Raw genomic sequence first — 27,270 nt, forward strand, 5'->3', positions numbered from 1 at the left:
AATGGTTAACAAGACTGTGTGGACATCGGGAGCTACAGCAGAAATGCAGTCAGAGCAGAACAGGAAAACGTGGCAGAGTGGCTGGGCGGCCTGGGGACCGGCACCCCCTGGCCCCTGCACAGTTTGAAGGTGGAGTCCTGGTGTGACCCCACGCCCTGGAGGAGAAGGTCTGCCTGGACCCCAAACTCCGTTCCTCGGATGCTAGTGGTGGGCGGTCAGGGGGTGGCTTCCCAAAAGGGTGAGTGAACCGTGGCCCCTGCGGACACAGGAGCTCACTTAACCCAACACCAGGGGCCCGGCAGGTGTCCGGACCCGCTCAGAGGAGGAGCCCAAGAACAGACACACAGAACTCGAACAGGAACATGGAAATGGAGGCACAACCAGGGTTTTTTTTTTTTTTGGGGGGGGGGAGGGCCAGGACCGTGTCCATCCCAAGTTCACATGGTAAATAAAGCCTGACCCCCAGCCCCTCAGAACGCACTGTATTTGGAGACAATCTCTAAAGAGGAGAATGACTTGAGGCCATTAGGCGGGTCCTAATCCAGGACGTCCTGTCCTCATAGGAAGAGGTGTGGACACACACAGAGGCAGAGGGACACCCTCGATTGGAGCAGAGGCCTCAGGAAACCCGGAGGAATGCCTTGATCCCGGACCTCAGCCTCCAGGACGGTGAGGAGTTTCTATTGTTTAAGCCTCCAGCCCCAGCAGACAACAGAATAAACTTGCCTGGTGCTTAGACAGGAATTACTTTGGCATTGTTGGAAGTTATCATAGTAGCTTCCCTGGAGAGAAATCGAATACTGGAGGGGCTCCTTGTGGAGACAATGCAGTTTTCCCCCCGAGGGGAGCCAGGGGGTGGGGTGGGGGGGTGGTCCCCAGCGGTCAGGGTACAGCCTCACTAAATCCGTTAGAGATAAGCCTGCTGCCCCCTGCCCTCCCTGCCCTCCAGAGCTGCAGAGGGGGTGAGGGGGGTGGGTCCTAGCCCTGGAGAGGTCCCCTCCCGCCCTTCTCCCTTCTCCGGGAAGTGAGTGGGCAGGCCGCATCTCTGCCTGCCCCCACCCCCACCTGCAAGGAGTGACACCGAGGGTGTGGCCTGCAGGGCTTTGGCTTTGCTGGAGCACCGGGGTCTGTGGGAGCCACCTGGGAGGGGAGGGCGCCCCCCCCGCCCCCCACTCCGCGCTGGGGGGGTCCCCTAGGCCAACCGTAAGGCACGTGGCTTGTGTGTCACAGGTCACAGCCACTCCAACACCCAGGGCCACTGCACTGGTCGATATCTGACAGCCCAGGGCCTCTCAGGCCCCGCCCCCCCCACCCCCAGCCCCTGGACGGGACCCGCCCCCGGATGGGACCCGCCACCTCCGACCCGCACACCTAGCTCGCCGTGTCTCCCCACCACAGGCACAGCCCTCCCCAGCTACCCTGGGTGCGCCCGCCGCCGTCCCTTGGTGCCCTCAGTCCCCTTGGTTCTTTGGTCCCCGGTAGGCATGTCACGCGCGGTGGAGCCCGAGCGGAGGCTCCTGGCCATCTACACCGGCGGCACTATAGGCATGCGGATCGAGCGCGGCGGTGAGTGGAATGGGGTCGTTCCCGTGCCCAGTGGCCTCTCCCAGGTCGGAGCCCTCCGGGGCCTCTCCCACCCCTCTGCACAGAGCCATGGGGGTCTCCGAGGGCCCACGGCTTCTATCTCACTCCTTTCCGGACAAACAAGACCCTGTGGTGTCAGTCCAGGCCCTCCCCAGGGATCGTGAGGGGCCGTGACCTGACCCCACCCCTTCCCCCAACGTTGTTCAAGCTTGAGGGCTCCTGGCAACCCTCCCATCACACCTTTCTGGACTGTTCAGGTGCAGGAGGTGGCTTTGGGGAGTTGCGCGTTTTGTCTTTGCCCCTGTGACAGGGGCTGCTGCTGGAGGTGGGGGGTGAGGGCCTGGGCCAGGGCGCTGGAGCTCGCGGGTGACCCCGGACAGACCATCAGCTTGGGCCGAGCACCTGCAGGGAGACTGGCTTGGGGAGCCTGGAGGGGTGGGAAGTGGATGGCTGTGCACCAGCATCCGGCATGTTCTGGCGTGGCCAGGAGAGTGGGACACTGCCTGTACCTTCCCCAAAGGCTCCTCCTGGTCCCGTGACGTGTGGGATGCCCAGCCGAGCCCAGGGGGCCTGGGACAAGCCCTCAGCCTCATCTTTGAACCTCTCTACCACTGTCTTGCTGCCTGCGGGTTAACTGTCCCTAAGGGGTCCCACTTCCCGTGGGCGGGCACTATCTTGACCCCTTCCTCCCAGGCTCCCTGCCAGCGGCCCCTCCCTGCTGCTCCAGTCCTGGTCTGTGCTCACGCCTGGGTCAGCCCCTCACCCGGCCCTGCAGTGTCCTCCCCCCCCACCCACACTTTCCCCCTCTCCCACCGCAGGGGCCTGGCCAGAGCAGACGTCCCATGCCCCCTCCCCTGTCACAACCAACTCTGGCCCCCGCCCCTCCCCCCGCCCCCCAGGACTAACAGAACATCTCCTTTGTCCTGGTGGGTCCCTCGGCCTCGGCCCATCCCCTCCCCCACCGCTCCTGGTCCCCCCGCTTCCCACTGGTGCTTTCTTTGTGGCCCCAACAGCAGCTTTTCCAGCCTCTGTCCCTGTTATTCCATCTGTGACACAGACAGTTCACACATTCCTTGGGGCCCCACTCCATGCCGGGCTCTAGGACTCAGGCCTGTGTAGAGCCCTGTCCTGTAGGGGCTCAGGCCCCAGGAACGTGGCTGTCCACCCAGCCCGCCAATTGCCCCTCCCTGGGCTGCCAGGAGCCAGCCCTCTGCTGCTGTGCCTTCCGCCTCTCTGCCTGGTTAGTTCATGGGTGGACTTCTGAAGCCTGGAGGCCCCCGGTGACACTGGCCAGCTGGGTGCTGCTCTGTCTGGTTCCCTCGGCCGTCACAAGATTGAGAGGGGCTGACACTAAACCAGCAGCGGCATGTGATTCAAGTCACAGAAGCGGTCTGGGGAGAGGATGTAGGGCCGTGGGCACCTGGACGGCTGGGACCCTGCGTGTGGCTGTGGCCTCCCTTGAGGGCCTGGGGCCTGGACCCAGGTGGGAGAGAGCGGGAAGGGCCGGGAGGTGGAGGCTGGGCCGAGAGAGGGGAGCTGCCCTGGGCGGACCGTCTGGGACCCTGGCCCATCCCGGATGCTGCCCCTCCAGGCTTGGCATGTGGCCATCTGCAATTCTCCTGAGCTCACACATAGTTCCTGAGGGTCTGGGCTGCATGGACTGGTGGACTCTGACCTCTTTCCCGCCTTTCTCTGACCTCTTTGCCCGTCCTCCGAGGCAGCCCTGTGGCTCACTCCCACGGGTGCTGCTTCTCCCGGAGAGGCTGCGAAGTCACATGTTCAGAAGGTGAACTAGAGACCTTGACTCAGGAAAGAGGGTGTGGGGGTCGGCTACAGATGGGGAAGAATCTTCCGGAATCCCTTGGAGCCTGCTCTGGCTCTGGGGCCTCCTGGTCTGGTGAAGGCGAGGTCAGCGGACACCTTCTTGTGCTCGGAAGGCACTTCAGAAGCACCAGCCTGTCCTGGGGGGCGAGGAAGCTGGTCTCCTGAGCTGCGGGGCAGGCGACGGCTGGGGAGCAGGCAGCTGTTGGCCTGGGGCGACTAGTCCGCTGGGGGCCTTGGTGGTGCCTCCCGGCTCCTTGCTGAGGGCTGCTCCTTCCCCAGTCCTCCGACTTCAGGAAGGCTTGGCTTAAACCCCAGAGGACGAAAGAGGAAGAGACATGGGGTCTGGTCCCTGCTGTCATACACCCCTTGGCCCCCTGAGATCAGGGACGGCCCTCAGGCCTGCTTTCAGTGTTCAGGGACACACATCTTGTGCTGACTTTTTTGCCTAAAAGTGTGTGTGGATTGAAAAGGTGTCCGGGGACGAGGGCAGCCCCCAGGCCAGGGCACGGGCACGGGCACGGGCACGATGGGGATGGACGCAGGAGCCAGGCCTGGAGGCTGGAGGCCGCACTAGGAGGGCCTTGGGCAGCCCCTGCCCTCTCCGAGCCCAGCAGGGGTCGTTGAACTCGGGACAGTATCAATGATTAACTCGCCTGGCACTGCTGATGGGGCTCCAGCCTCGGGACAGTGGCAGAGGGTGGCGAGGGGAGCAGGCCAGCCGCAGCTAAGCTGTTTGGATTGTCACTGTGGAGGGTGTGAACAGTGGCCTGCAGGGCACACGGCTCCGCTTGTCTGAACCCTGCCAGAGGCCGGGACGGCGAGCGGAGGGCAGAGGCCGCTGCAGCCTGGGACACCCCTGGACCCATCCCTTCTCTGAGTCCAGCAAAGATGTCACAGGTCAAGGGGCATCATGAAAGCAGAGTCAGATGATGGCCTCGGTCCCAAGGCTGAGCAGCATCAGCGGCCCCTCCCACCCAGCTGAGGAAGCCAGAGGCCCCTCCCATCCGGCTGAGGGAGCCAGAGGCCCCTGTGACCTCTGAGTGCCGCCCTGCCCCAGCACCCCTTGCAGGCACTTGCAGACACGGCATGGGGAGCAGAACTTTGGGGGCAGGTATCTGAACATGCCAGGACAGCCCGGGGTGGGGGTCACAGTTGGTCCTGCAGCCAAACGTCGCCCATAGGGGTGGTGTCCACTGTCTCTCGGTCACCGCAACATGGCGTCTGAGCACTCGACCTGGCCCTCCTCCCTGAGCGTAGCTTCACACGCTCACGTTTTTCTAGCCGAAGCTATAGGTGGTTCCCCGGGGACCCGCAGTCCTAGAGGACAAACCGTCCCTTAGACACGAGGGGTTTGGCCGTAGCTGAGAAGCATGGTCTGCTTCTGGTTTTATAGGGGCCTGGTGGGGGGGCGGGGGCCCTTGTTGAGAAAAAGAATACAGTTTACAAAATTAGAGTTCAGTGTGAGAGCAGATGTTTACTCAGAACAAGTAAGGAAATCATAACAAATGACCAGTTTGAAAAAGCCAAGGATGTCACAAAACCCCAAGGCACGATTTTTGTTCATTAACGTCCTGACTTTCCCTCAGCTCTTTCCCCCCATTTTCTGGCTGCACGTTTTCCCACGCTCTTTCGGTGTCACAGTGCCGTGGCGGGTTTTGCCCAGAGAGAACAGACCAGGAGGGCATCGCCTCTTCTTGGGCCAGCGTTGCCTGTGCCGCGCACATAAGTCCCGGGCGGGAACAGCAGGGTCCCACCCTTCGGGGTCCTCTGGCCCTGCCGCTTCCCACCCCGCTGCAGCGGGATGCCCCCAGCGGTCACTGCCTCACCGTCGGCCAGCAACAGCCTGGCTGTGGGTGGAGGCGACCACCCACATCATGAGCTCGTCCCGTGAGACCCAGACCACGTGGATCCCCACCTCCCCTGCCCCGTCCGTGGATCCCCAGGTTGGCACCACCCCCCACGAGGAGCTGGGGTGGAAAGTGGCTCTGTGAGCGTCCTGGGGCTGCTCCAACACGTGACCGAGCAGGTGGCCCCCTTGTGCTACAGGCAGGCGTCTGACATGGGGCAGCGAGGGTCCGTCCTTGCCGCTTCCTTGGCTGTGATTGAACCGCCCACCACTTAGGGCCCACCTGCATAATCCAGTGTGGTGCCCCCATCTCCAGACCCTTAACTCCATCGCACCTGCAAAGACTGCCTTTCTCGCGGGGAGGGCATGCACACCTTTGGGGGCTGCCTGTCAGCCTGCCGAGGGTGGGGTCGGTCGGGGAGCTTGGCCGCCAGGGCTGGGTGGCCGGGTGGCTGTGAGCCCTCCTCCGTGCCCGGGTTCTGAAGTTCTGTCCTCGATGCTGGCGGGGCTGGTGAGCCTGGACCTGTGTGGAGGCAGGCACGTGTCCTGGTCATGCTTCGGGCATCTTGGGGGTGTGGCCAGGTGGGCAGTCGTGCACTGATGTCCCCCTCTGTCTCCTGAGCCCCATCCACGTGGTGTTTCCTCAAGCAGCCCCGTAGCAGCTAACCCGCATTGTTTACTCCCGCAGTAAACGTGCGTGGAGCCCCTGCTGGGGCCGTGTGCGGGACGGGGGCTCCCCTGGGGATCCCTCTCCGGCTGGGGAGATGGCACCATGAACATCCAGGAGCACCCACGGGGCCAGTGTGCCTGGCACGTAGAAGGTGGGCACATGGAGGGAGCCTGAGCAAAGCTGAGCGAGCGAGGAGTGCGGTCCTGCTGAGCGCGGAGTGGGCGGGGCTTCTGCCCCACAGATGCTGTGTGACGACAGGGAGGTGCTGCGCCCACTCTCCACCTGTTTGGGCTAATGTGCTAAGCGGCCGTGGGAAGCCGATCTGCCCGGGCGGCCCTCAGAGGGCCACGGTGGGGGGGCAGCCCCTGCCGGGAGCTGCAGGGCAGGAGGGAGGGCATCAGTGGGCACGAGGGACAGGAGAGGGCCCAGGGTGCTGGGCTGGAGATTCAGGGCCTGATGCTGAGCTGCTGGCCCTCAGGAAAAGAGCAGATTCACGTTCAGCGGCGGGAAGCTGGCCGCCGGCCTGGTGAGGAGACAGACTCTCAGGAAGGACTGAGCGGCACGGTGTCCGCGGGTGAGGCGACTCCGCGGACCTCCGCGAGGTGAGCTTTCTGGCTCCTTAAAAGGAGGAGATGACTCAGAGGCCAAGTCAGAGAGATCACAGCCTGGGAATTAAAGCCGTTGCTGGCTGTGAACATGGAGCACGGGGCCCCAGCCCGGGAACGCGGGAAGCCCCTAGAAGCTGAGAACCACCCCCGTGGGAGAGGCAGCAAAGAAGCAGTTGTACACGCATGGAGCTGAATTCCGCCGACACCCCGAGCGGGCCTGGGCAGACTGTCCCCCGGCACTGCCAGTGAAGTCACAGCACTGCTGGCACTGGAGCCTTCTCAAGGCCTGAACAGCAGGATGTTTTAGGCCGCTAAAGCGGCAGCAGGGGCTGGACGTGCCCCGTGGGCTGCGGAGGCCGAGAGCAAGGGTGTCGTCCAGGAGTGACCACTCGCCCGGTCTTGAAAGGTCTTCCTTCCTTTCAGCTAAAGGCGTTTCTCGAGGAAGGGGACCCTGTTGTCCTTGTCACTGTGTCCAAGTGTGTGGGAGACGCCCGGAGAAGTTAGCTGACCTGTCCAAGGTCATGGAGCTGCTAGGGAGCAGGGAGGGACAAGAGGGAGCCTTTGCCGAGGGGTTGTTTCTAGCAGACACAGATGTGACCTTTGAGGGTTTTCTAAAACACAACGCCATTTCTGCCCAGTGCCTCAGATGCCTGTTTCTGGGACATGGGACATGTTTCTGGGCTTTGGAGGGGGTCACACAGCCTAGTGAGGGAGCAGGGGCCGCTGGGGAAGTGTGTGGGAAGGGCATCAGGGCCTGGACGTCAAGGAGGGCTTCCTGGAGGTGGTGACCTGAGCGGGGGCGAAGCACATACTGGGTTTGAAGGAGGAGGGGCTAAGGACTTCCAGGCAGAGCAGACAGCATGTCTGCCCGCAGGAGTTAGTGTGGGTGACCTGGCAAGTGGTGGGGAGAAGCGTGGGTGCGTTGTGCTGCATTGTGATGGAAGGCGGGGGACTGCCTGGGCCCCTGAACCTCAGCTGGGAGCACGGGGTCGCCTGGAGACGGGGTGGGCTGGGGCAGGCCCTGGGTGGAGTGGCCAGAGGGGGGCTGCCCGGCCCCCCGGGAGGAAGCCGTCTCATCCAGACCTGGAACGGCTGCCCAATCTCACCAGGGCCCCGGATTCTGTCCCCACCCCAAACCCCTGACCCCTGCCCTGGCCTGGCCCCCACCCTGGCCTGGCCCCCAGCGTGTTGGGTAAGTGCCCTGATGAGGAGGGAGGGGCCGGCAGTTACAGGAGCAGGTGGTGGCTGCTGGCCCCTGACCCCACACCCCCTGCGCTGGGTTCTGCCTGCAGTGCTCGTCCCTGGGAGGGGCCTGGCTGCTGCCTTGAGGACGCTGCCCATGTTCCATGATGAGGACCACGCCCGGGCCCTTGGCCTCCCAGAGGACACCCTGGTGCTGCCGTGAGTGTGGGGCCTTGGGGCCCAGCCAGGGATGACGGCCTGCTGTCGTAGGGGTGGGCCTATCTTGAGACGGGACGGCTCCTGCAGGGTCCGTGGGGCAGGCTGTGGTCACTAGTGTCATGGCTTTAGCACCGACCAGCGGCCCTCTTTCAAGTGAGCCTTGGGGGGCTGCAGGCCTTGGGCCTGGCCACTCGGGGACCCAAGCCCATCGGGAGAGGTAGGGGCTGGCCCCAGGTAGCCCCCGCCTCCCCCCAGTGCAAAGTTCTCTCTGTTTCTTAGGTCTGGGCCAAGGCTGCCTGGTGCCCTTCACGGCCTCCTGGTCACTGGCCTCCCTCCTGCCAGAGATCGTCCTCCCAGGGTCCGCTCCTGGCCCATGGAGGACCAGGCCTGGGCCCCCTCTTAGAGCCGGGTCTGGGAAGGTGACACTGCTGGGGAGCAGCCTGTCCCGGCCCAGCCGTGACCCCTCGTGAGGACCAAGGCCCCTGTTCTTGGGGACTCTGGGTGGAAGGAAGGCTGGGCCCTGTATTCAGGTTGCTGAGAGATTGTGGATATGCAGAGCCTACTGAGAAGCCCCTCAGTGCAGGGGGGCGGATGCGGGGGGCTGGCTGGGTGGAGGGGAACAGAGCAGGCCAAGGGAGGAGGGGACAGAGTGGGAGCCCTTGTTCTGCCTCCCGCAGGCCCGCCAGCCCTGACCAGAGGGTCATCTACACGGTACTGGAGTGCCAGCCCCTCTTCGACTCCAGTGACATGACTATCACCGAGTGGGTTCAGATTGCCCAGACCATCGAGGTAGTTGGGGAGTGTGGGCGGGACTAGTGGTGTGGGTGGGGCTGTGTTACTGGGGGGCGGGGAAGTGGGAGTGTGGGCGGGGCTGTTTGTGGGCGTGGCTGACTAGGTAGGTGAGGCTGTGTATACTGGGAGGGAATGTGGGTGGGGCTGTACGTAGGTGGGGCTGGGAGCGTGGGCGGTGTTGCGTGTAGTGGGCAGGGCTGAGTGTGGGTGGGACTGGAACTGTGGGCGGGGCTACATGTATGGGTGGGGCTGGGAGTGTGGGTGGGGCGGGAGTATGTAGGTAGGGGTGGGAATGTGGGCGGTGCTGTGTGTACTGGGCGGGACTGGGAGCATGGGTGGGACTGTACTGGGAGGGGCTGTGAGAGTAGGGCTGAGAGTGTGGGCGGGGCTGGGGACGTGTAGGCGTGGCTACACATGTGTATGGGCGGGACTGAAAGTGTGGGCAGGGCTGGGTGTGGACTTGACTGGGGTGTGGGCAGGGCTGGGGTTATGGGCGGGGCTCGTGGGCAGGGGAGGAGCCAATGCTGCGGAGGCACTCCCCTGAGGTGTGTGGGGATGGAGTCCACCTGCCTGGTCGGAGACCCTGGAACGTCTGGGAATGGCAGCTTCAGGAAAGTGCTGGATCCTTGGGTCACATCTCAGCTGCAAGGCCTTGAGGCCCCTTCCCACGTGCAGGCAGAGGATAGGCAGCGAGGGCCATGTCCACTTTCCTGGTGAGGAAATGGTCTGGACAGCAGCCCTAGTGTGTTCCTGTAATAGGTTTGTCTGAGTTAGTATCCTAGGCTGGGATGCACGATGCTTCCCTGAAGGTTGGCAGGCTGCATGTCTGGCCCACCCTTCTCTGTTCACCCTACCCAAGCCCACCCTGGAGTTGGGACTTTAGTGGATTTGGAGCCCGTAAAAAGCTCAGAACCCCGTGCAGGTCTTGTGGTTTACAGCATCACGTGGTGACCCCTTGGACCTGCTGCCAGAGCGCCCCTCCATCAGCTTTCCTCTCCGTTCTGCCCAGTCTCCTCACCAGCCCCCGCTCCTGCACAAGCCTGGCCCTGTGGCCTGACTGCCTCCCTGGGGGGCCCTGCCACCCCACCCCACCCCCTCCAGGCCCAATTCTCACCCGTCTCCCTTAAGCCTCAGAGGCTCATCACACAGGCTCCCCTTCCCTGCTGCTGGGGTCTGGCCCCAGTCACACGCTTGTGTTCTTTAGTCCTGTGGGGAGAGCAGCTCCTTGGGCTGCATCCCCTTTCACTGTGAGCAGGACACTGTGGTCCTGGGCCTGGTCCTTGCGTCCATGAACGGGGCCACTGGCTGCCAATGGGTGTGTCTGTGGCCATAGTCCGGGGCAGCTACCCTGGCTTGTGGTCAGCACTGTCCTCTGGTTGGGGCCTGACCACTTTGCTGTCCTGGCTGCAGTGTCCGGCCACACGCAGACTCAAAGGGCCTTCAGGGCCTGCCTGTGGCAGTGCCCTGTGTGGCCAGCAGAGGGTGCCCCAGCCCGCCACATGGTTCAGCAACCACGGTTCCAGGGCCAGCCTGGCTTGATCAGGGTCCCTTCAGGAGGGACTGGACCCTCTGGCTCCCAGAACTGTGCCCTTGCGACCATAGCCCGGGCCAGCCACCCTCTTAGGGCCAGCCTTGGCTGCCCTCTAGGTGGTGGCCTGAGGATGTCCTCTCAGAGGTGGCCAGCACGCCTGTATCTGGAAGGACCCTTCCCCACGTTTGCCTGCCAGCGTCCTGCCTTCCTGCCAGGTCCTGTTCCAGGCAGCGTCCCAGATCACCTGTCAGCTCCCGGCACCGGATGTGCCTTGTGCCCACTGCTGTGTCCCTGCCTGGCCCTCCTATAGGACCATGGGCTCGCAGGCTCACGCACCCCCACGGCCCCCTGCCTGGAGGCAGTGGTCATGCGGCAAAGGGCCCTCCTGGAGTACTGTGCTGACACACACAGTAGTCTGGTGCGGTCCTCCAACTCGCCAGTGTTCTTGGGACCCCTGACTGGGCATCGCCTGGGGGAGACGCTGGCCGGAAGTCCAGAGGGGACCTTCCTATCCTAGGAGAATGTCCAGAGACCCCTCCCCCCTAGGCCATGTCTCTCATGCAATTAGAGGTGTCAGGAAAGGAAGCTGTCCTGGGTGTGGGGGAGAGCATGGAGGGGTGAGAGTCTAGGTAGAGGCTTGCTTCCCAGAGAGTGTCTTCTGGGCCAAAAGTGACCAGGATCCCACCTGTGCCTCCCTGATTCGCTCCCTCTGCATTTGGGATCGTTTCCTTTTTTTCCCTGAGGGGGTGGGAGACCAGCTAGCTGCCTGTCCCCGGGAGGAGGCCCATCCCCAGGAGGGGGCCTGTCCCTGGGAGGAGTCCGGCCTAAGCTTGCTGCACCCCCACAGAGACACTATGGGCAGTACCACGGGTTCGTGGTCATCCACGGCACTGACACCATGGCCTTTGCGGCCTCCGTGCTGTCCTTCGTGCTGGAGAACCTGCAGAAAACCGTCATCCTTACTGGTGCCCAGGTAATGTCCCGGGCTGACCGGAGAGCACGGGGGCCTTCCTGAGGCCACCGGGGGAGTTGGCACTGTGGGGGACCCAGGCCGCACCCTGGGCCTCTTGCTTAGTCCTGCAGCTCCCCAAGGCAGCGCCTGTCCTGTCTGTGCTGGCCGGCCAGGCTGGTCAGTGCCCTGGGTCCTGTGGGTGGGTGGGTGGATCCATGGCCTGCTGTCCGCCTCGTCCAGCTGCCCTTTCTTTGTCCCCCCCTTCATTCTTCCCTCTGGTATTGCGTGAGTCTCAGCCCATCTCCGGCCTCCCCCCAGGTGCCCATCCATGCCCTATGGAATGATGGCCGTGAGAACCTGCTGGGGGCCCTGCTCATGGCCGGCCAGTACGTGATCCCCGAGGTACCCTTCCCTCCCTGGCGTGGGCTGCAGGGGGCGTGGCCTGCGTGGCGCAGGCGGGGGCTGTGGTTGGCACTCAGGTAGGACATGCAGGTGAGCCGTCAGCCAGGGTTTGAAGATGTGTCTTTTGCCTTACAAGTGGCATACACCGTCACCGTAGAAAAACCCGGAAAATAAAGAAAGCAGAAGGGAACAAAGCCACCCATGTCTTACTTCCCAGAGACGCTGCTGTTAACAGCGTGCTGTGTTCTCTTCCGGGTTACGTGTTACGCGTGTTCACGTTATGTGTGTTTACGTGTAAGTTTCTGTAAAAGGAGGTTGTACACAGTATAGCTGTGGAGCTGGCTTTCCCTGCTCAGCATTCTTTCTCCACACGGCCGCACGGGGAGACCTTACGAGACCCCCCAGCACTGCAGGGGACCCTGTGCCGGGGGAGGGCGCTTCACCGAAGCACGGTTCACGTTGTCTCCCTACCGCTGTGCCTCCCTCCCTCCCCCAGGGGAACAGCCCTAGAGCAGCTGGGGCGGGGGACAGAACGAGACCCCCCCAGCCCCTGAGCTCCGGAGCGCGGACACTGTGGTGAGGGGTGGGCCGAGTTCACCAGGGGAACAGGGATGAGAAGCAGGGATGGGGGCAGAGGGCAGGTGGGAAGTAAGGGGCGGCAGGGCCCTCGGGTGGCCAGCTCCCTGCCTGGCTCTCCCCAGGCCCTGAGGGATGGGCAGCAGGGAAGGCAGCAGCCGCAGTCGACATCTGCAACCTGTCCTCAGTGGGTGCTCCGCTGATGGCAGGGGGGAGGCCAGAGGGCCCTGGGGCTCCCCAGCGCTGAGCCGCTGCCTCTCGCCTCCCCCACAGGTCTGCCTGTTCTTCCAGAACCAGCTGTTTCGGGGCAACCGAGTGACCAAGGTGGACTCGCGCAGGTTTGCGGCCTTCTGCTCCCCCAACCTGCCCCCTCTGGCCGTTGTGGGCGCTGACGTCATACGTAAGCTGGGCAGCGAGCAGGGCCATCCCGTGAGGGCTCCCACCCGGGGTTTCATGCCTGGAGCTGGGCGGGAAACCGTGTCTGGGGCCCCAGAGAGTCCCCCTGCTGCCCTGGGCTGCAAAGTCGGGGGCCACTCAGAGAGGGGGGCCTGCGTGGGCCACGAAGGGGGGGAGTGCCGGCAGGGAGCCCCAGCTCGGAGCCGGGGGCTGAACCAGAGGAGGAGCAGGCTTGGGGGACCTGTGACCCTGAGTCCAGGAGTCTGTCTGTGACCCTGACGTGCACCTGGGTCCCCCGGGACGAGGTTCCTGTGCTGTGACCTCGTCCCTGGAACTTCCAGGGGAGTCCTCTGCCTCCTGAGCCTGGCAGGCAGCCCAGCCCCTAGGGAGCCCCTGACCCACTCTCGCCTCTCCCTGAGTGTAGAGCTGTCTCTGACCTTGTTCTCAGCAAGGGCGGCTGGCCTCACTCACCCAGAGGGAGTCACCCCCAGGGCTGCCCTGTCTCCACCCAGGATGTCTGCCCTCCTGCTGTGTCCCCAGGAGTCCCCACTCCGGGTCCATGGTGGGCACAGCACAGTGGGCACAGCTTGGGGGCCTGCCCTGTGTCTCCTTCTGACCGAGCTGGGGGGGCCTGGGCACCTGTCCCCGCCCCACCAGCTGTGGGGTCCTGTCCTAGAGACCCCGTGGTGGTGGCAGTTGTGCTGTAGGGCCTGGTAGAGCCAGCCCTCCTGGGGGGGACTTTGGGCCTCAGAAGCCTGAGAGGCAGGGGACCCAGCACCAGCAGGACCGCGTGGCTCTTCTGGTTAGACTGCCTGACTGCAGGCCCTTGGGAGGGCAGTGCGGCCTCCTCGCCCACATGGGCTCCGCCGGGGCCTGAGGGGCGGTTCCAGGAGGCTGGCATGGGGAGAGCCCTGGGGTCTGCTGGTGCAGCGGCCTCCACGCCCGCAGGAGGGTGAGCAGATCGAGACCAGGGAAGGAAGTGGACTCTGGGTGGCCAGAGCCTTGACTTCCTAGGGACAGGGGCTTCCTGGAATGTCCCAGCACAGGCAGGGCCTCAGGAGCGCCGGGCCCAGGCCGGGCAGGGGCTGTAGGGGCAGGAGTCTTTTTGGGAAGGCTGATGATGAAGGCTCGGAGTGGGCGGGGGCTCTGGCTGCTGCTGGGCTGTCTGTGGAGAGCGGATGGTGGGAGCGGGTCCTTCTTGGGATGGGCAGGCTGCTCACGTAACTCTGGAAGCCGCCAGTGCCTCTGGATCCCAACAGGACACACAGAGTGGGGATCCCAGCATGGCGATGGCCACGACCTGGCTGTCCCCCGGGGTTCTCTGCCGGGCAGCAGGGGGCCACGGGGGAGGAAACCGAGGTGGAGAGGCCCGCAGAGGGAGGTGTCGGCTCAGCCAAGCCCTGACTCCCATTCTGGTGGTCTTACCCTGCACCCTCTCCCCCCGCCCACCCTCCACTTCCCCGAGCACCCTCCAGGGGTCACGAGACAGAACACGTGAGCAGATGTGAGGTACGTGCGGCACTCCCAGGGCGCCGGGAGCCAGGCGGGGGGCCGCTTGCTCACTGAGCGGTCAGGAGGGCTCCCCGGAGGAGGTGGCACGCATACTGATCCTGGAGGACAGATCAGCTTCCTGGCCGCGGTGGGTGCTCAGCCCCTCCTGCCCCCATGCTGGCCAGCTGGGGAAGGAAGGCATGGGCACCAGGAGTGGGCCGCCCGCTCTGCAGGCCCGGCTCCCTGCTGGGGACTGAGTCACACTTCATCTGGGGCTCAGGAGGGGGGACTTCCGGGGACGCACCCTGCTGGCAGGCCTGGAGGACTTCACCCGGGACGGCAGGGCTCTGTCTGTGCAGCACCAGGCCCAGGCAGGCCTCAGGGCACGGAGCACGCTGAGGCAGGCCTGGCCTGGAAGCCTGGTGGGCGCAGGGCAGAGGCCACCCCGGCGCCCCAGGCCCATGACCCCGCCAAGATTGTTTGCTGCTGGCCAGGGTGCCCATGCAGAGCGTGAGAGCCTCTGTCCCCACCTGCCCCGGGCCCGTTCTGGCAGCCGGTGTTGAGAAACACCAGGTTCTGCCCAGGATGTGGCAGGCAGGACTGCCGGGCAGGCGGTGGGGGGGGCCGATGACGCCTGGGCTGTCAGGGGCTACCCCCCCCCCCCTCCTGTTGGGGAGCTGGAGGACGACCCCAGCCCAGCCTAGACTTTCCCTTGTGTTTTTACTTCCCTCTGTGAGGCCATTACAGGCAGGGCTTGGGGGTCAAGAGGGGCATGTGACGGTGACCCTGCCACCAGCTGCGGGGACAGCAGAGCCCAGGGCCCTCCTGTGCGGGGGGACTGTCAGAGGTCTGCGTGGCGAGGTGGCACTGTCACGGTGCCCCTCATGCTACGTGGATACCACCCCGCCCTCCTCCCTCGGCTCCGCTGGGGGAAGAAGGACTTGGGGCCCCGCGGGCTCTTGCGGGCATGGTCCAGCCGTGCAGGGAGGGGGCGTGGGCTCTCTTTGTCTCCATAAAGCCCCCTTTGCAGCCATAACTCCTGGGCGGTGGCAGCACTCCTACCCCCCCACCAGCTTATCTGCTCGTCCAGCTGGGGCGCTCGGCCCTAAATTAAAGGGCGTCTCTTGCTGCCGATTGATGCCGCGGGCCCCCTCCTGCTGCCCATCCCCCCACACCCCCTTTGACGCATCGGGAGAGGGCAGCATGTGTCCGGAATGTTCCCTGGTTTATTATCACACATGAATTGGTCTGGTGGAAACAGCAGGGGGCGTGCAGGCTTACACCCCCACACGGGCAGGGGCGTAGGGAGGAGCCCTGGGCCGGGGTCCTGGGCGCACCCCTCCCGCCCTTCTCGTCCTGGCTCCGCACCTGACTGGATGAGCAGCCTTGGTGGCCCTTGCCCACTCTGGGCCTCGGTTTCCCTGTGCTGGACTCGGGGGTCTCCGTGATGCCTGCTACCTCAGAGAGGCTGTAATCACAGTCTGTGCCAGTGGGCATCGACGCCTCCGCCCAGATCGCGCCGTCTTGTGCCGAGGACTTGAGAGGACGGGGTCCTGTGCTGGGTGTGGGGCTCCTGAGGGCTCAAAGAAAGGCTGGTCCTGCTGCCCAGCCCCTCCCTTTCCCCCCCCCCCCCCCCGGGTTTGGGAGGCATCTGCCAGCTTGGTCCCGGCAGAGCAGTGACTTCGGACCGGCAGGGAGATGGGCCTTCTGGGCAACTCCTCTGTGTGGTGGGTGAAAGGGGCACGGACCCCGAATATCTGCCCCCCACTTTCCACAGGGCCTGGGGCATTGGGCCTCAGATGGAGGCTTTCTGTCCCCAAAGGTGGGGGGCCCAGAAGACTAGTTCACTGGTTCACTCATTCCTTCCTTCCTTGACTCGCTGAGCTGTGGGCGAGGTGGGTGCCCAGCGAGGCACAGGTGAGGCTGGCTGGTCAGAGGACCGGGCCGGACTCCTCCTGGTGTCCAGGACAACAAACCGTTTCTGGTTCGTCAGCTGTGTCATGGATGTTGAGCTTCCTGGCCTTTGCGCACGCCGTTCCCCCTGCCTGGAACGCCTCTCCTCCACCTTCCCTGCCAGACTCAGGCAGTCTCTGTTCCCCGGGGGTCCTCCTTTGTGCCCCGGACTCCGAGCCACTGCAGAGCCGGCACAGGCTGGGGCTGCACCCGTCCTAAGAGTGAGCTGCAGGCCGGCAGGAGTTGCCTCGGGAGGGGGGGCAGGGCAGGGCAGGGCAGGGTGGCGGCGAGAGGGCCGGGGCTCTGGAGACACCCAGAGCGAGGCCGGGCAACACGGAGGGCCTGAGGGGCTGAACGCACCGTGGGCGTTGCTAGGGCCGAGTGCGTGCGGGGGTGTCGGCTGTCCGGTGGCCCAGCGGTCCCACACGTGTACCTCTGCCCTCACAGTCAACCGGGAGCTGGTGCGGAAGGTCCGAGGGAAGGAGCGGCTGGTGGTGCACAGCAGCGTGGAGCGTGACGTGGGGCTGCTGCGTCTCTACCCCGGGATCCCCGCTGCCCTGGTAGGGACCCGCCCAGCCCTGCACGCCCTCCGCACTCCCCCGCATCCTGTGTCCTGCCCCGCCCCTTCCCGTCCCCCACCCCGCCGCGGGCCCGGGCACGCAGGCCCCTTGGCGTGCTGAAGCTGCGTGTGTCCCCGAGACCTGCACCCCTCCCTTGCCTCTTCCGCTGGGGCTTCGGGGCCCGGTCTTCCCTCATTTGCAACGCGGGCTTGACCGCGTGGATGCCTGTGGACTCGTGGCCCGTGGCCCGGGTTCCTGCAGGGCCGGCGTGGGGGGGGGGGGGGCGTGGGGGGGGCGTGGCCCTAAGACTGCTCCTTCTGTGGCCGCTCTGCCCTGTCCTCCGTGTGCTCCCTGCTCATGACCCCTCGGCCACCAGCTGCCCACTGGGGTAGACACGGCGCCTGACTGCGGCCTGACTTGTGAATTGGGCTCAGATGCCACGTGGCCCGCCCCATAGTGTGTCTGAGCTGAAGGTACCTCTGGGCATCGCAGGTCCATGAGCCGGGGTGTGGGTGCTGGGCTCAGTGCTGTGACCAGCCGGGCACCGTGGGCAGATGCGGCTTCGCGGGTACGTTCCCGCACACAGGGTGGCCTGGTGGGTGCTAGTGCCCTGGGCTCTGGGTCGCTCACAGTCTGTGAACCGGTACCTGACCCCCTCAAAGGCACTGGGGACAGACGGGTGGTCTTCCCACCATGTGTCCCCCATGCTGGTCCCGGGCCTGGCCTAGGACAGCGTCCCACAGTACGTGGGACATGTACTCAGTGCTGTGAAAGATCCGGTAGGAAAGATGGGGGGGCGGGGCTTGTAGCTCAGGTGGCCTCCCTGAGACTGGACCAGAGATGGTGCTGGAAGCTATTGTGGGGAGCCAGGGTGTGCAGGCCACGCGCACCAGGACCCCTGTCCTACAACCAGAAGTGGGGCCCGGCCCCGTGTATGTGCCCCCCGCCGTCCTGCCACCGCTGTGCTCTGTGTCACCCGCAGCCCAAGGGTCCGCGAGGGTCCTTTCTCCCCAGGCCCCTCTGAAGGGCAGAGACCCTCAGAGTAGGAGGCAGTTCGAGGCCCTGGGGCTGGGCCTCGTGGCCTCCTGGGCTGGAGCCTGCTCCTCCTACGGTTGGTCTCGAAAATGAGGGCTGTCCCAGGAGCTGACACTGGCGGTCGGGCTGGACCTGCGGGGAGTGCGGGCGGGGGGGGGGGGGGGCACGTGAGGGACTGTCACCAGGGGACAGGTGCGGGCCTGGGTGGGTCTCACATTTGTAGTATCTGTGTGTCACTGTCCGAGGCTGCCAGGTTCAATGGGGCTGAGCCACACAGGACCCTTCAGGGAGAATCGTGCTGGGGCTCTGAGATTCCTAGAACTCACCATAGCTGGGGGAATGAAGGGCCATGGAGCTGGCTCCCCAGCCCTGCCCCCACCCCACAAAGCTGGGCGAGGCTTGTGCAGGGGAAAGGGCCCTGGGGGCTTTGCTTGCTGGGGGCAGCTGGGCCGTCGGGGCGGGGCCTGCTTCCTGCGGTGCGTCTCAGGGGCGTTGCCTCCCCATTCCCGGTGTCTACCAGGGACAGGGTGAAGTCACCTCTGACCTCTACCTGGAGAAGCAGAGGGAGCTGGACTCAGCCTTTCTGATGAGGGGTCAGGGCTCTGACAGGGGACACAGCCAGAGGGGTGGATGCTTGCACAGAAGTACTGTCCCCAGGCCAGTGGACCTGGCGGCCAAGCAGGAAGTGCGGGGGGCTCGTTGGGGGCCCTGCATGTGTGTTTAGCTGCAGGGCACAGGCTTGCTGGGAGCAGCCCCTGCTATGTTTCAGGTATAAGGGGTTGGATAGAAGGTTGGCGAGGCTGGGGGCGCGCTGGAGGGGGCGTTCGGATTGTCGCCGCACCACCCGCAGCCTTAAACACTTAACGGGGGACAAGGTCTTTCCTTGGGAGGGCGTGGTGGGGAGCAGACCCTCATGGCTCTCCATGTGGCCTGCTCAGAGCCCGGACGTCCCTGCCATAGCTGAAGGTGCAGGACAAGCCTGTGGTCTCCTGTTGCCGGAGCAAGAGGCCAAGGCCGTCCCCGTCCCTTTCCGGCCCCACAGGTTCGGGCCTTCCTGCAGCCCCCCCTGAGGGGCGTGGTCATGGAGACGTTCGGCTGCGGGAACGGGCCCACCAAGCCGGACCTGCTGCGGGAGTTCCGGGCCGCCACCGAGCGAGGGCTCCTCATCGTCAACTGCACACACTGCCTTCAGGGCACCGTGACCTCTGGCTACGCAGCCGGCATGGTGGGGGCGGGGATGGAGGGCTGGAGGGGGAGGGGATGGGCCCGAGGGCACAGGGCAAGCGGCACCCCCCTTCCTGCTCGTGCCCCCTTCCCCACAGGCCGTGGCGGGAGCTGGCATCGTCTCGGGCTTCGACATGACGTCGGAAGCTGCCATGGCCAAGCTGTCCTACGTGCTGGGCCAGCCGGGGCTGAGCCTGGACAGCAGGAAACAGGTGTACCCTCGGCTTTGGGCACAGTTCCCCCCTGGGCTGGGGGGCATGGGGACCTGTGTCAGGGCTGCTGAGGGCCCAGCCCAGTGGGTTGTGTGCCTGGGTCGGGAAGGGGCAGGGATGCGGGGCCTCCCCGTGGTGGGGAAACACCAGCTCTGAGGCCTGGGCTCCCTCCACCCCTTGCCAACCCCAAGCCCAGACAACGTGTTCTCTTCCACTCTCTCGGGGAGCCTCGGTCTGGCCAAGGCTCCTCAAACCGCTCCCAGGACATCCCTTCGTCCCCCACCCTTCCCAGGGGGACCTCAGACACAGCCAGCCTGGGTGGTGACCACGGTGCAGGGGGTGGGGGATGGGGTCCTTGGGAGACCCTGAGCTAATGGAATGGAGGCTGGGGTCGGCCCGTGGGGACCTGGCGGGGCTTGAGCTCAGGCCTAAGGGGTACAGCCTGGACTGAGGAGTTGCAGGCCCAGGACAGCCCTCGCCACGTGCCCCAGGGGTGCCTGGGCCAGTGGTCTGCCTGCCACAGGGCATTCCTGGCTCTCTGTGTTCTCCTCCTCCAGCTGCTGGCCAGGGACCTCCGGGGGGAGGTGACGCTGCCCTCGGGGGATGAGCACCAGCCCTCGCTGACTTGTAGCACGCTGTGCCGGGGGGTCGCCCAGCTCCTCAGTCTGAGCCAGGTATTGGCCAGTGTGTGTGGGGGGGGTGTGGCATGGGGGCCTGAGCTGCGGGTCGCCTCTGGACACGCCAGGCACCAGCCGTGGCCCCCATCATGCCAGCACATGAGCAGAAAACCACCAGGCATGGTGTGGTTTGGGACCCAGGTGGAGGGCTGGGGTCCGCGGTGGGGAGGATTTGCGAGGATTCAGGCAAGGAGCTGCCCGTGGGAAGGGGTCGGGACGGTTTAGCGGAGTCTTGGTGACGTGGATGGTGGGCAAAACGTGGCCCCATCACACAGTGGGGCCAAGCTCGGCTGGACCGGGCCTGCTGACGGCCCCCGCTGGCCCTGGGTGCAGGGCTGCCTGAGAAGCGGCAGGCCTGAGTCAAGGCGGGCGCGCTGTCCTGGGTGCTGGAAGGAGGGGGCGCCTGCTGCGGGGTCGGCTGGGCTCTGAGCACCGGGGCCGAGGCCCCACAGCCGCACCTGTCAGGTACAGCACCTTGAAGCTCCTCTTCACCTTCCCAGCCCGGGGGCCTGGACCTGGAAGGGGCAGGGGAGCTGAGCTCATACTTCCGGGTCTAGAGTTTGGGGTTCAGGCCGGGTCAGACCCACAGGGGTGCTGGGGGCCTCCTGGTGCCCCACCTCACACCCTGCTCTGCCCGAGATGTCCAGGCCTGGCATGCGAGCTCACGGACAGCAGCACTGCAACCCGGGGTCGCCCCGCGTGTGACAGTTTCCCCTCTCAGAGTGGGGGTGGGTGGGTCTGTGATGGACAGCTCTGGCCGTGCTCACTGCCACTTGCCCAGGGCAGGCCGTGGTCAGAGGCCGGGATGTGTGTGGCCTGTCACCAGGGCGGCTGTGTCGGGCTTAATAGCTCGAGAGATACGGTCGCTTTGTGGTTGGGCCCTGCCGAGGGTGCTGGGCTGGGTGTGAGGCGGCCTGCGGGGTCTCTGCTGGGCTTCCCGGCCCTCTGGCATCCTGGGGAGCCCCTAGATGCCCCACAGCATTCCCGGTGCTGGGGGCAGGCAGCCTGAAGGAGCTCTGCCCACGTGTGGAGTAGGGCCTTCCTTTCCAGGGAGAGGCGAGGTCCCAGGGTGCCACTGTCCTCTACCCAGGAGGCCGCTGCAGTGCGGGAAGCTCTGACGCCTGGCCTGGCCTGTGCTGCGGCCCATGCGGGCGACCTGGACGTGCTGCAGGCACTTGTGGAACTGGTGAGGCCCCCCACCGCCTCAGGGACCAGCCCCACCACGCCGGGCCCCGGGGGATGCAGGGCCGCCTTTCCCTGGGGCCCTGCTCTGCCATGCTGGGCAGCCAGCTGGTGGGACCTTACTGCCGCTACAGGGCGTGCCGGTGGCCGTGCCAGGCCCCACTCCCGGGGTGCACCCCGACCCTCCCGTCCCCTCCCCGCCCCTGCCCAGCGCTCCCTCAGTGGGTGACGTGCCCTTGCCTCACCCAGGGCAGTGACCTGAGCCAAGAGAACTTTAACGGTCAGACCCCTCTGCACGCGGCTGCCCGGGGAGGCCACCGCGAGGTGGTCACCATGCTGCTGCAGAGAGGGGTGGGTGTGAGCGCCCGGGATGAGGATGGACTGAGCCCGCTGCTGCTGGCGGTGAAGGGCAGGTACCTGGGCCATGTGGGGCGGACCTGGGCACAGCTGGGTTACGCAGGGCTGCCCTGTTGCCTGTGGTGACACAGCTTCCCCGGCAGAGCTGAGGACACCTGCTTCCTGGAGCCTCGCTGCCCCCTCCCTACACCCCCCAAGCCTGGCAGGTACTAGCAGGGACCATGCTTGGGCCCAGACAGGGAGGACTGAACGGGCAGGGTGGTCAGGGAGGGCTTCCTGGAGGAGGTGACCTCTAAGCTCAGCCAGGCAGGCGCAGCAAGACCCTGGCGCAGAGTTTCTAGGAAAGAAAAATGCTCACGGACAAAGCTCAAGGGGTTGAATGCGTATTTGCCGTCATCCACACACGCCTGCGGGGCTGGAGGGTGGGAAAGGGGAGAAGCCGCCGGCCCAGCACGTGCATGTCATAGACATAAAGCAGGCTACTTAGTGCCAGATGTTAGGCTGGGATGGGCACAGGTGCCCTCGGGGGACAGGCTCAGCCAGCAAGGTAGGGAAGATGTCCCCCAGGCTGGCCCCACCCAACAGCTCTGATTTTTTAAAGGGAGGGGTCCTGGCCTGGCTGTGTGTGTGTGTGTGTGTGTGTGTGTGTGTGTGTGTGTGTGTCTGGGGGCAGGGGTCACAGCCCTCATTTTTCATCTTTTGTTGTTTTATCTGGTGTCTGTAGCAGTCCCCAGACCCCCCAGCCCAGACCCGTAACTTCTCCTGGGGGATTTCTCCCTACGGGCACTTGGCCGACCGGATCCTGGGTTATTTTGTGGTGTGTGTGGGGAGTGCTGGTGAGCCTCCTGGAGAGAGGCTGAGGGTGTGTGGGCCTGGGGTCGCCACACTGTCCAGGTCAAGTCCTGCGTGCCCCAGCCGTGTGAGCCCTGGGGTGGGCATGTGACCCTCGGTGAGGGGAATGATGGGTAGCACCCTCTTTACCAGACTCTTGTGAGCATGAGGCACGGGGGGTTCCCAGGATGGGGGTGAGGGGCCGGGGCGATCTGGCTGGGTGTGGGTGGATGGTGATGAGCTCACTGTCCCTGCCCCGCCCCCCGCCCCTGGCACAACAGCCCCCCCAAACCGGTCTCCCGGCCTCACTCTCCTGGCCTCGCTCCCAGACCTGTTGTGCTCTAGAGGGCTCTTCAGGGCGGGGAGGGCAAGGCCTGGGGGGCCCCACCCTCCTCCCCAGGCTTCCTAAAAGTGGGGTGACCATGCCATTTATAGGACACAGACACTGTGGGGCAAGGGGCCTGGTCAGCACTTCTGCTGTGAGAGCCAGCCTCCGCTCGTCCTGTTCCTTTGCCTTGCCCGCCCGTGGCCCCAGCCCCCACCCCCCACGCCCCCGCCCTGGCCCTGCCCCACCTCTCACCCCCATGTCCCACGCACACCCAGTGGCTGGCTCCAGGCTTGGCCCAGGCCGGTCGGCCTCGGGGAGCCCACAGACACTGGGGCCTTGCTCTGGGGCCCTACTGTTCATATTTACCCCCTAGTGTCTCACTGACACCCTACCTCCAAGGGCAGAGTGCAGGCCCGATTGACTCAGTTTCCCCAGGCGCAACCCTGGCTGGGACGGGTGCGTGTAGCGGGGCCCGGCTGTCCCCAGGTATTCACAGGGGTGCGTTGGGCCCTTAGGACGGGCTGAGGGAGACCATGGCAGGGGCCTCATGATGCAAGGGGAGGAGCTGCTCAGTCAGGGCCGACGGACCCTCCAACATGGGGTGAGATGGGGCGGGGGGGGGACTCAGACCTGGCCCCACCGTGCAGACCCGCGATGTCCTGGGAAGGTACCTGGATAAGTGGCGGGGCATTGCATTGGCCCGGGGCCGGGGTCGGGGGGCGGTGGCCCTGGCTGGGGGGCCCGGGCTGGGGCTGGGGCTGGGGCTGGTGGCCCTGGTTGGGGGCCCGGGCTGGGGCTAGGGGTAGGTGAGGCACTGCCGTGCTTGAGCAGAGGCTGCCTGGGCAGGTGGGTGGTCAGCACACTCTTTCTCGTGGCAGGCATCAGGATATCATTGGGCTACTGCGGGCAGCTGGGGCCTGCCTGTCCCCCCAGGAGCTAGAGGACGCAGGGACCGAGCTGTGCAGGTGAGGGCTGCGAGGATGCAGGGAGGGCTGGTAGGCCGGGTGGGGGGCTTCCGAAGAGGAGACCCACCCTGAGGGTTGGGGGGTTGATCCCCCTTTGGGCTGGGTGACAGGTCTCATGAGTCTCCGTCCCCCCCACCCCCACCCCCACCGTGGATCAGCTCCAGTGCGGGCGCACAGTGGTGGGACCCAGTCCCTGTCACTGGTAAACTAACCACAGGGCTGGTGGCTGTCCAGCCCGGGCACACTGCAGCCAGTCGCTAACATGGCTCTGACCTCACAGGTGCCCTGAGTGACACCAAGGCAGGCCTGGGGATACTGGGGCACAGGGGAGCGGGGGCCCCGGAGGTCTCCGGGGAGGGTGTTGGTGGTGGGCGGGGTGCAGGCCAGGCCCAGGGCTGCCGAGCTCAGCTCCTTCCTGCGTCCACGGGCACCCCCTCCCAGCGGTGCTGCTGTCACAGCCTCACCGGCACTGGGTCACTCGGTGCCACCTGTCAGCTCCCCAGGCTGGGTCTGAGAGCCCAGGTGGGGAGTGGAGAGAGACAGGCAGAGGGCAGGAGAGGCTTGTCCAGGAGGCCAGGCCGGGGCACTGGTGGTAGCCAGGTTTGGGGGTGTCGGAGGCAGCCTAGGTCCACAGCCCTGAATGACGGAGCCCCTGAGCCTGGGGAGTGGGTGTTGACAGTGGGGTCTCTGGCTGAACGGCCGGCCGGGAGTGAGGCGTGGGTGAGCTCTCTGCTCACAAGAAGGCCCCGAGGCTCTGGCCCTCTCATCCCCACCAGCCAGCGCCTCCCCCACCCCCTCGACGCTGGGGGCCCCAGTCCTAGATGTGGGGTGGGGTGGACAGGCCCCTCTGGGTCTGAGCCCGGCCTCAGGCTCTCCTGCTCTGATCTTGTGTCCCCGGGGGTGGGGGTGGGGGGACAACCCAGGCCCTTTCCTCCTCAGGTGACAGGGACAAGGTGAGCTCTCAGATGGGATGGGTCTGTTAGGACCTAGCAAGGGAGGGGCCCGCTCACAACCGCTGGCCGTGGCCCTGCAGGGACTTCTGGGGTGACTTGGTTCAGGGTTGCATGGCCAGGCGGGCCTTGATGGCTCCATTGACAAGTGGCGAAACCGAGCCTCCCGGACCTGGCAGTGGGCTTGTCCAGCCTGAGCTGCTTGGCTGCGTTTGAGGGCCCTTCCGAGAGACAAGCCTGTGGGAGGCTGGCGACAGGTCCGGGAGGGCCTGGTGCTGCCACCCGGCGTGATTCACCCCAGAAATAGCTCAGCGCCTGCTGAGGCTGCTGCTGCTGTCTCCCGACTAGGGGGGTGTCACTGAGGCCCCTTGGGGGGATAGGCCTCCCCCCGCAGCACCCCCTGCCCCGGGCCAGCACACCTGGCGTTCGGTCCCTTTCCGGCTCGGCCCCCGGGTGGGGAGTGGGCTCCCCTGAGGGGGGGCGGGAGGGTGAGGATGGAGGGGAGGACCCCGGCGAGGGCCCCTCCTTCTTCTTCAGAGCAGGTGGGCCCAGGTCCCTCTCCCAGGGGGCACCTGCTCCGCCAGGCAGGTCCAGGCCACCCGAGGGTCTCCCGCGTGTCTCCCTGCACCACTGGGCTTGCGCAGACTTCCTCCTGCCTCTGTGGACCCCGCCCAGGGAGAGCGGTGTTGTGAAACATGAAACTGGCATGCACGTGGGGCACGTGTGCACGCGCATGCACACTTGTGTGAGTGTGTGCCTGCGTGCGCCCTCCACCTGAGCCACAGTCACCCCCTCTGGGTGAGACCAGACCGCAGGCCCCTGGCCGGCCCCCAGGGAGCCCCGCACCGTTGCCCTCCTGCCCTGGCCGCTGGGTCAGCTGTTTGGGGACTGGCTTTGTAAAGGCGCCTGGGGTCCTGAAGGCACCCCCTCCTCTGCTCCCTCTTCCAGGCTGGCTTCCAGGGCGGACCTCGAAGGCCTGCAGTCATGGTGGCGGGCGGGGGCTGACCTGGCTTGCCCAGGCTATGACGGGCGCAGTGCCCTGCTTGTTGTGAGTGCCACCAGTGCCCCCACTGCCCTCTCCTAGGCCACCTCCTCCAGGAAGACTTCCTGACAGTTCCCCTGGCTCCCCCTCTTCCCCCCATCCGATGTCCAGACTCCTGCTCTCCTGGTCCCTGGCCCCGGAGCTGTGGGGACAAGGAGTCACGGGCATGGGTGGGAAGAGCCAGGGAAGACATCCAGGTGGTTGGTCAGGGGCCAGGCTGCTGGTCAGTGTCCCTGAGGCAGCCCCGCCCCCACGTGCACCCTCCTGTAGGCAGAAGCAGCTGGAAACCTGGAAGTGGTGACCTTTCTGCAGAACCTCCAGGGTGGGGCTGCTGTCCAGGCCCCAGGCCCAGTAAGTTCCCTCTGCCCCACACAGGACCGAAGGCTCCCCCGCTGGACTGTGGCCCCCTGTGTCTGAGGGCCAGTCCTGGGGACCGAGCCAGAGGAAGCTGAGATGGGTCAAAGTCACTTAGGCCTGCGGAGCTGTTTCTGTAGGTGGGGCACACACTGTGTAGGGGGAGCCAAAAAGCGCCTGAAGGGTGCAGTCTGGGAGGGCTTCCTGTAGGAAGGGTCAACCTCAGACCTCCTGTATTCTGTCTTGTCAGGCCACTCTGTGATGCACCCTACCAGAGCACCGGAGGACCCCGGCCATGGCCAAGAGGTTCCTGGAGCCTGGAGGGGACCTCAGTCCCCTCTACTGCGTGTCCTGCCCACCCTGCCCCACCCCACTGGGCGGGAGGCTCCCACCTGCCTCCTACCTCACACCCCATCCCCCCACTCCGTCATCTGGCCCTCCAGAAGACTCTCAAGTCTGGCTGGGTTTGCTCAGGTCCTTGGGTCCCTCCCTAGGAAAGGACTTGTCCGTCTGTCCTGCCCCCACACACCGCCTGTGCCCAGGGAAGAGGTCTCAAGAGACCTCCGGTTTTCAGGCAGTGCTGCCTGGTGTCTAACCTGAAGCTGCCTTGCTGCTGAACAAGCCATTCCTTCCTGTTGTGGCCTGCTGGAGGGACGCCACCCCACGACTCTGTGACGTACCCCCACTGCTGGGACTCTCCCCACTCTGTTTCGCACACAGCCTAAAGGTCTCGGTTGGGCAGAGCGGCAATAAAGTCTCTCTGGGGACCTCCCTCGGTCCCCAGACCCCAGCTCCAGCGCGTCCTTCTGGGTCCCAGGACTGTGGGTATGTGTGTGGGGAGTCGCGCCCCAGGCTCTGGGTCAAAGGGCCGTGTCTTCAGCCCCCCCCCGCCCGGGGTGAGGGACGCCCGGCCGGCCCTCCCCCGCTGTCCTGCCTCCTCCTCCAGATTACTGTTCAGGCTGCAACTTCTCCAGACAACCTCTGCCCCATCTCCTCGGTCTGTCTGCTCCTTCTCCTTCTTGACACTTGAAGCCCCTGCTCCCAGCAGCCCCCACTCATACCTGCCTCTGCCCGACTCCCCTTGTGCGGACCGACCGGACCAGACCGGACCGACCCAACTGTCTCTCTAGTCCTCCCGGCCCCTCCCAGTCTGTCTGGCTGCTCCTCAAGGTTCAGTCCAGCCCAATGTGCCCACAGCCCCTGCCCAGGGAGGCCTGAGAGGGTGACCCGCGCCGGCCCTGGCTGCCTAGTCGCCACAGCCTGGGTGACCATGCTGCCTCGGGCAGGTGGGTGTGGCCCTCCAGGGCCGGTGGTCAGCCACAAGTCTCGTGGGAGGCCCGGCTGGGAGTGAAATCAGGTGGTTTGGACCCCTGGCTGGTTCTCTGTCCAAATTATAAGCGGCCCAGTGGGGCAAGGGCCCCCTCGGGCCCAGGCCTGACCCGTCCTTGCTGAGCATGAGGAGCACGGGGGCGGGGAGAAGGGGGAGGGGGGAGGAGATACCTCCATCCAGGTTCTCCACCACCTTGG

General features: G+C 65.4%; 1 protein-coding gene across 4 annotated transcripts; it reads left to right on the forward strand.

The window, feature by feature from the left end:
- Positions 1 to 1,352: 1,352 nt before the first annotated feature.
- On the forward strand, positions 1,353 to 26,533 carry ASPG (asparaginase). Of its 4 annotated transcripts, none has more exons than XM_058740441.1 (16): positions 1,353 to 1,566; positions 7,825 to 7,933; positions 8,611 to 8,722; positions 11,104 to 11,229; positions 11,527 to 11,610; positions 12,460 to 12,586; positions 16,474 to 16,586; positions 18,664 to 18,846; positions 18,944 to 19,057; positions 19,615 to 19,731; positions 20,825 to 20,920; positions 21,166 to 21,329; positions 23,311 to 23,397; positions 25,296 to 25,395; positions 25,660 to 25,749; positions 26,016 to 26,533. In XM_058740441.1, exons 1-16 carry the CDS (start codon positions 1,485 to 1,487, stop codon positions 26,235 to 26,237), a joined length of 1,926 nt encoding a protein of 641 aa, XP_058596424.1. In that variant the 5' UTR covers positions 1,353 to 1,484; the 3' UTR covers positions 26,238 to 26,533. The 4 variants fall into 4 exon arrangements, 3 of the variants coding, with proteins under 3 accessions (XP_058596424.1, XP_058596425.1, XP_058596426.1); XM_058740442.1 differs by having other exon boundaries at positions 25,660 to 25,740; positions 25,994 to 26,118; XR_009264850.1 differs by lacking the exons at positions 25,296 to 25,395; positions 25,660 to 25,749; positions 26,016 to 26,533 and adding an exon at positions 22,948 to 23,033.
- The last annotated feature ends 737 nt before the right edge of the window (positions 26,534 to 27,270 follow it).

The sequence above is a fragment of the Neofelis nebulosa genome, chromosome 7 (genome assembly GCF_028018385.1).
Source record: "Neofelis nebulosa isolate mNeoNeb1 chromosome 7, mNeoNeb1.pri, whole genome shotgun sequence".
Classification (NCBI taxonomy): Eukaryota; Metazoa; Chordata; class Mammalia; order Carnivora; family Felidae; genus Neofelis; species Neofelis nebulosa.

What these genes read in the sequence shown, in the direction of transcription:
- ASPG (XM_058740441.1), top strand. Translation starts at nt 1,485, where the DNA reads ATGTCACGCGCGGTGGAGCCCGAGCGGAGGCTCCTGGCCATCTACACC. An exon ending in CTGGCTACGCAGCCGGCATG is followed by an intron (nt 18,847 to 18,943) that starts GTGGGGGCGGGG and finishes CCTTCCCCACAG; the next exon opens with GCCGTGGCGGGAGCTGGCAT. An exon ending in TGCAGGCACTTGTGGAACTG is followed by an intron (nt 20,921 to 21,165) that starts GTGAGGCCCCCC and finishes TGCCTCACCCAG; the next exon opens with GGCAGTGACCTGAGCCAAGA.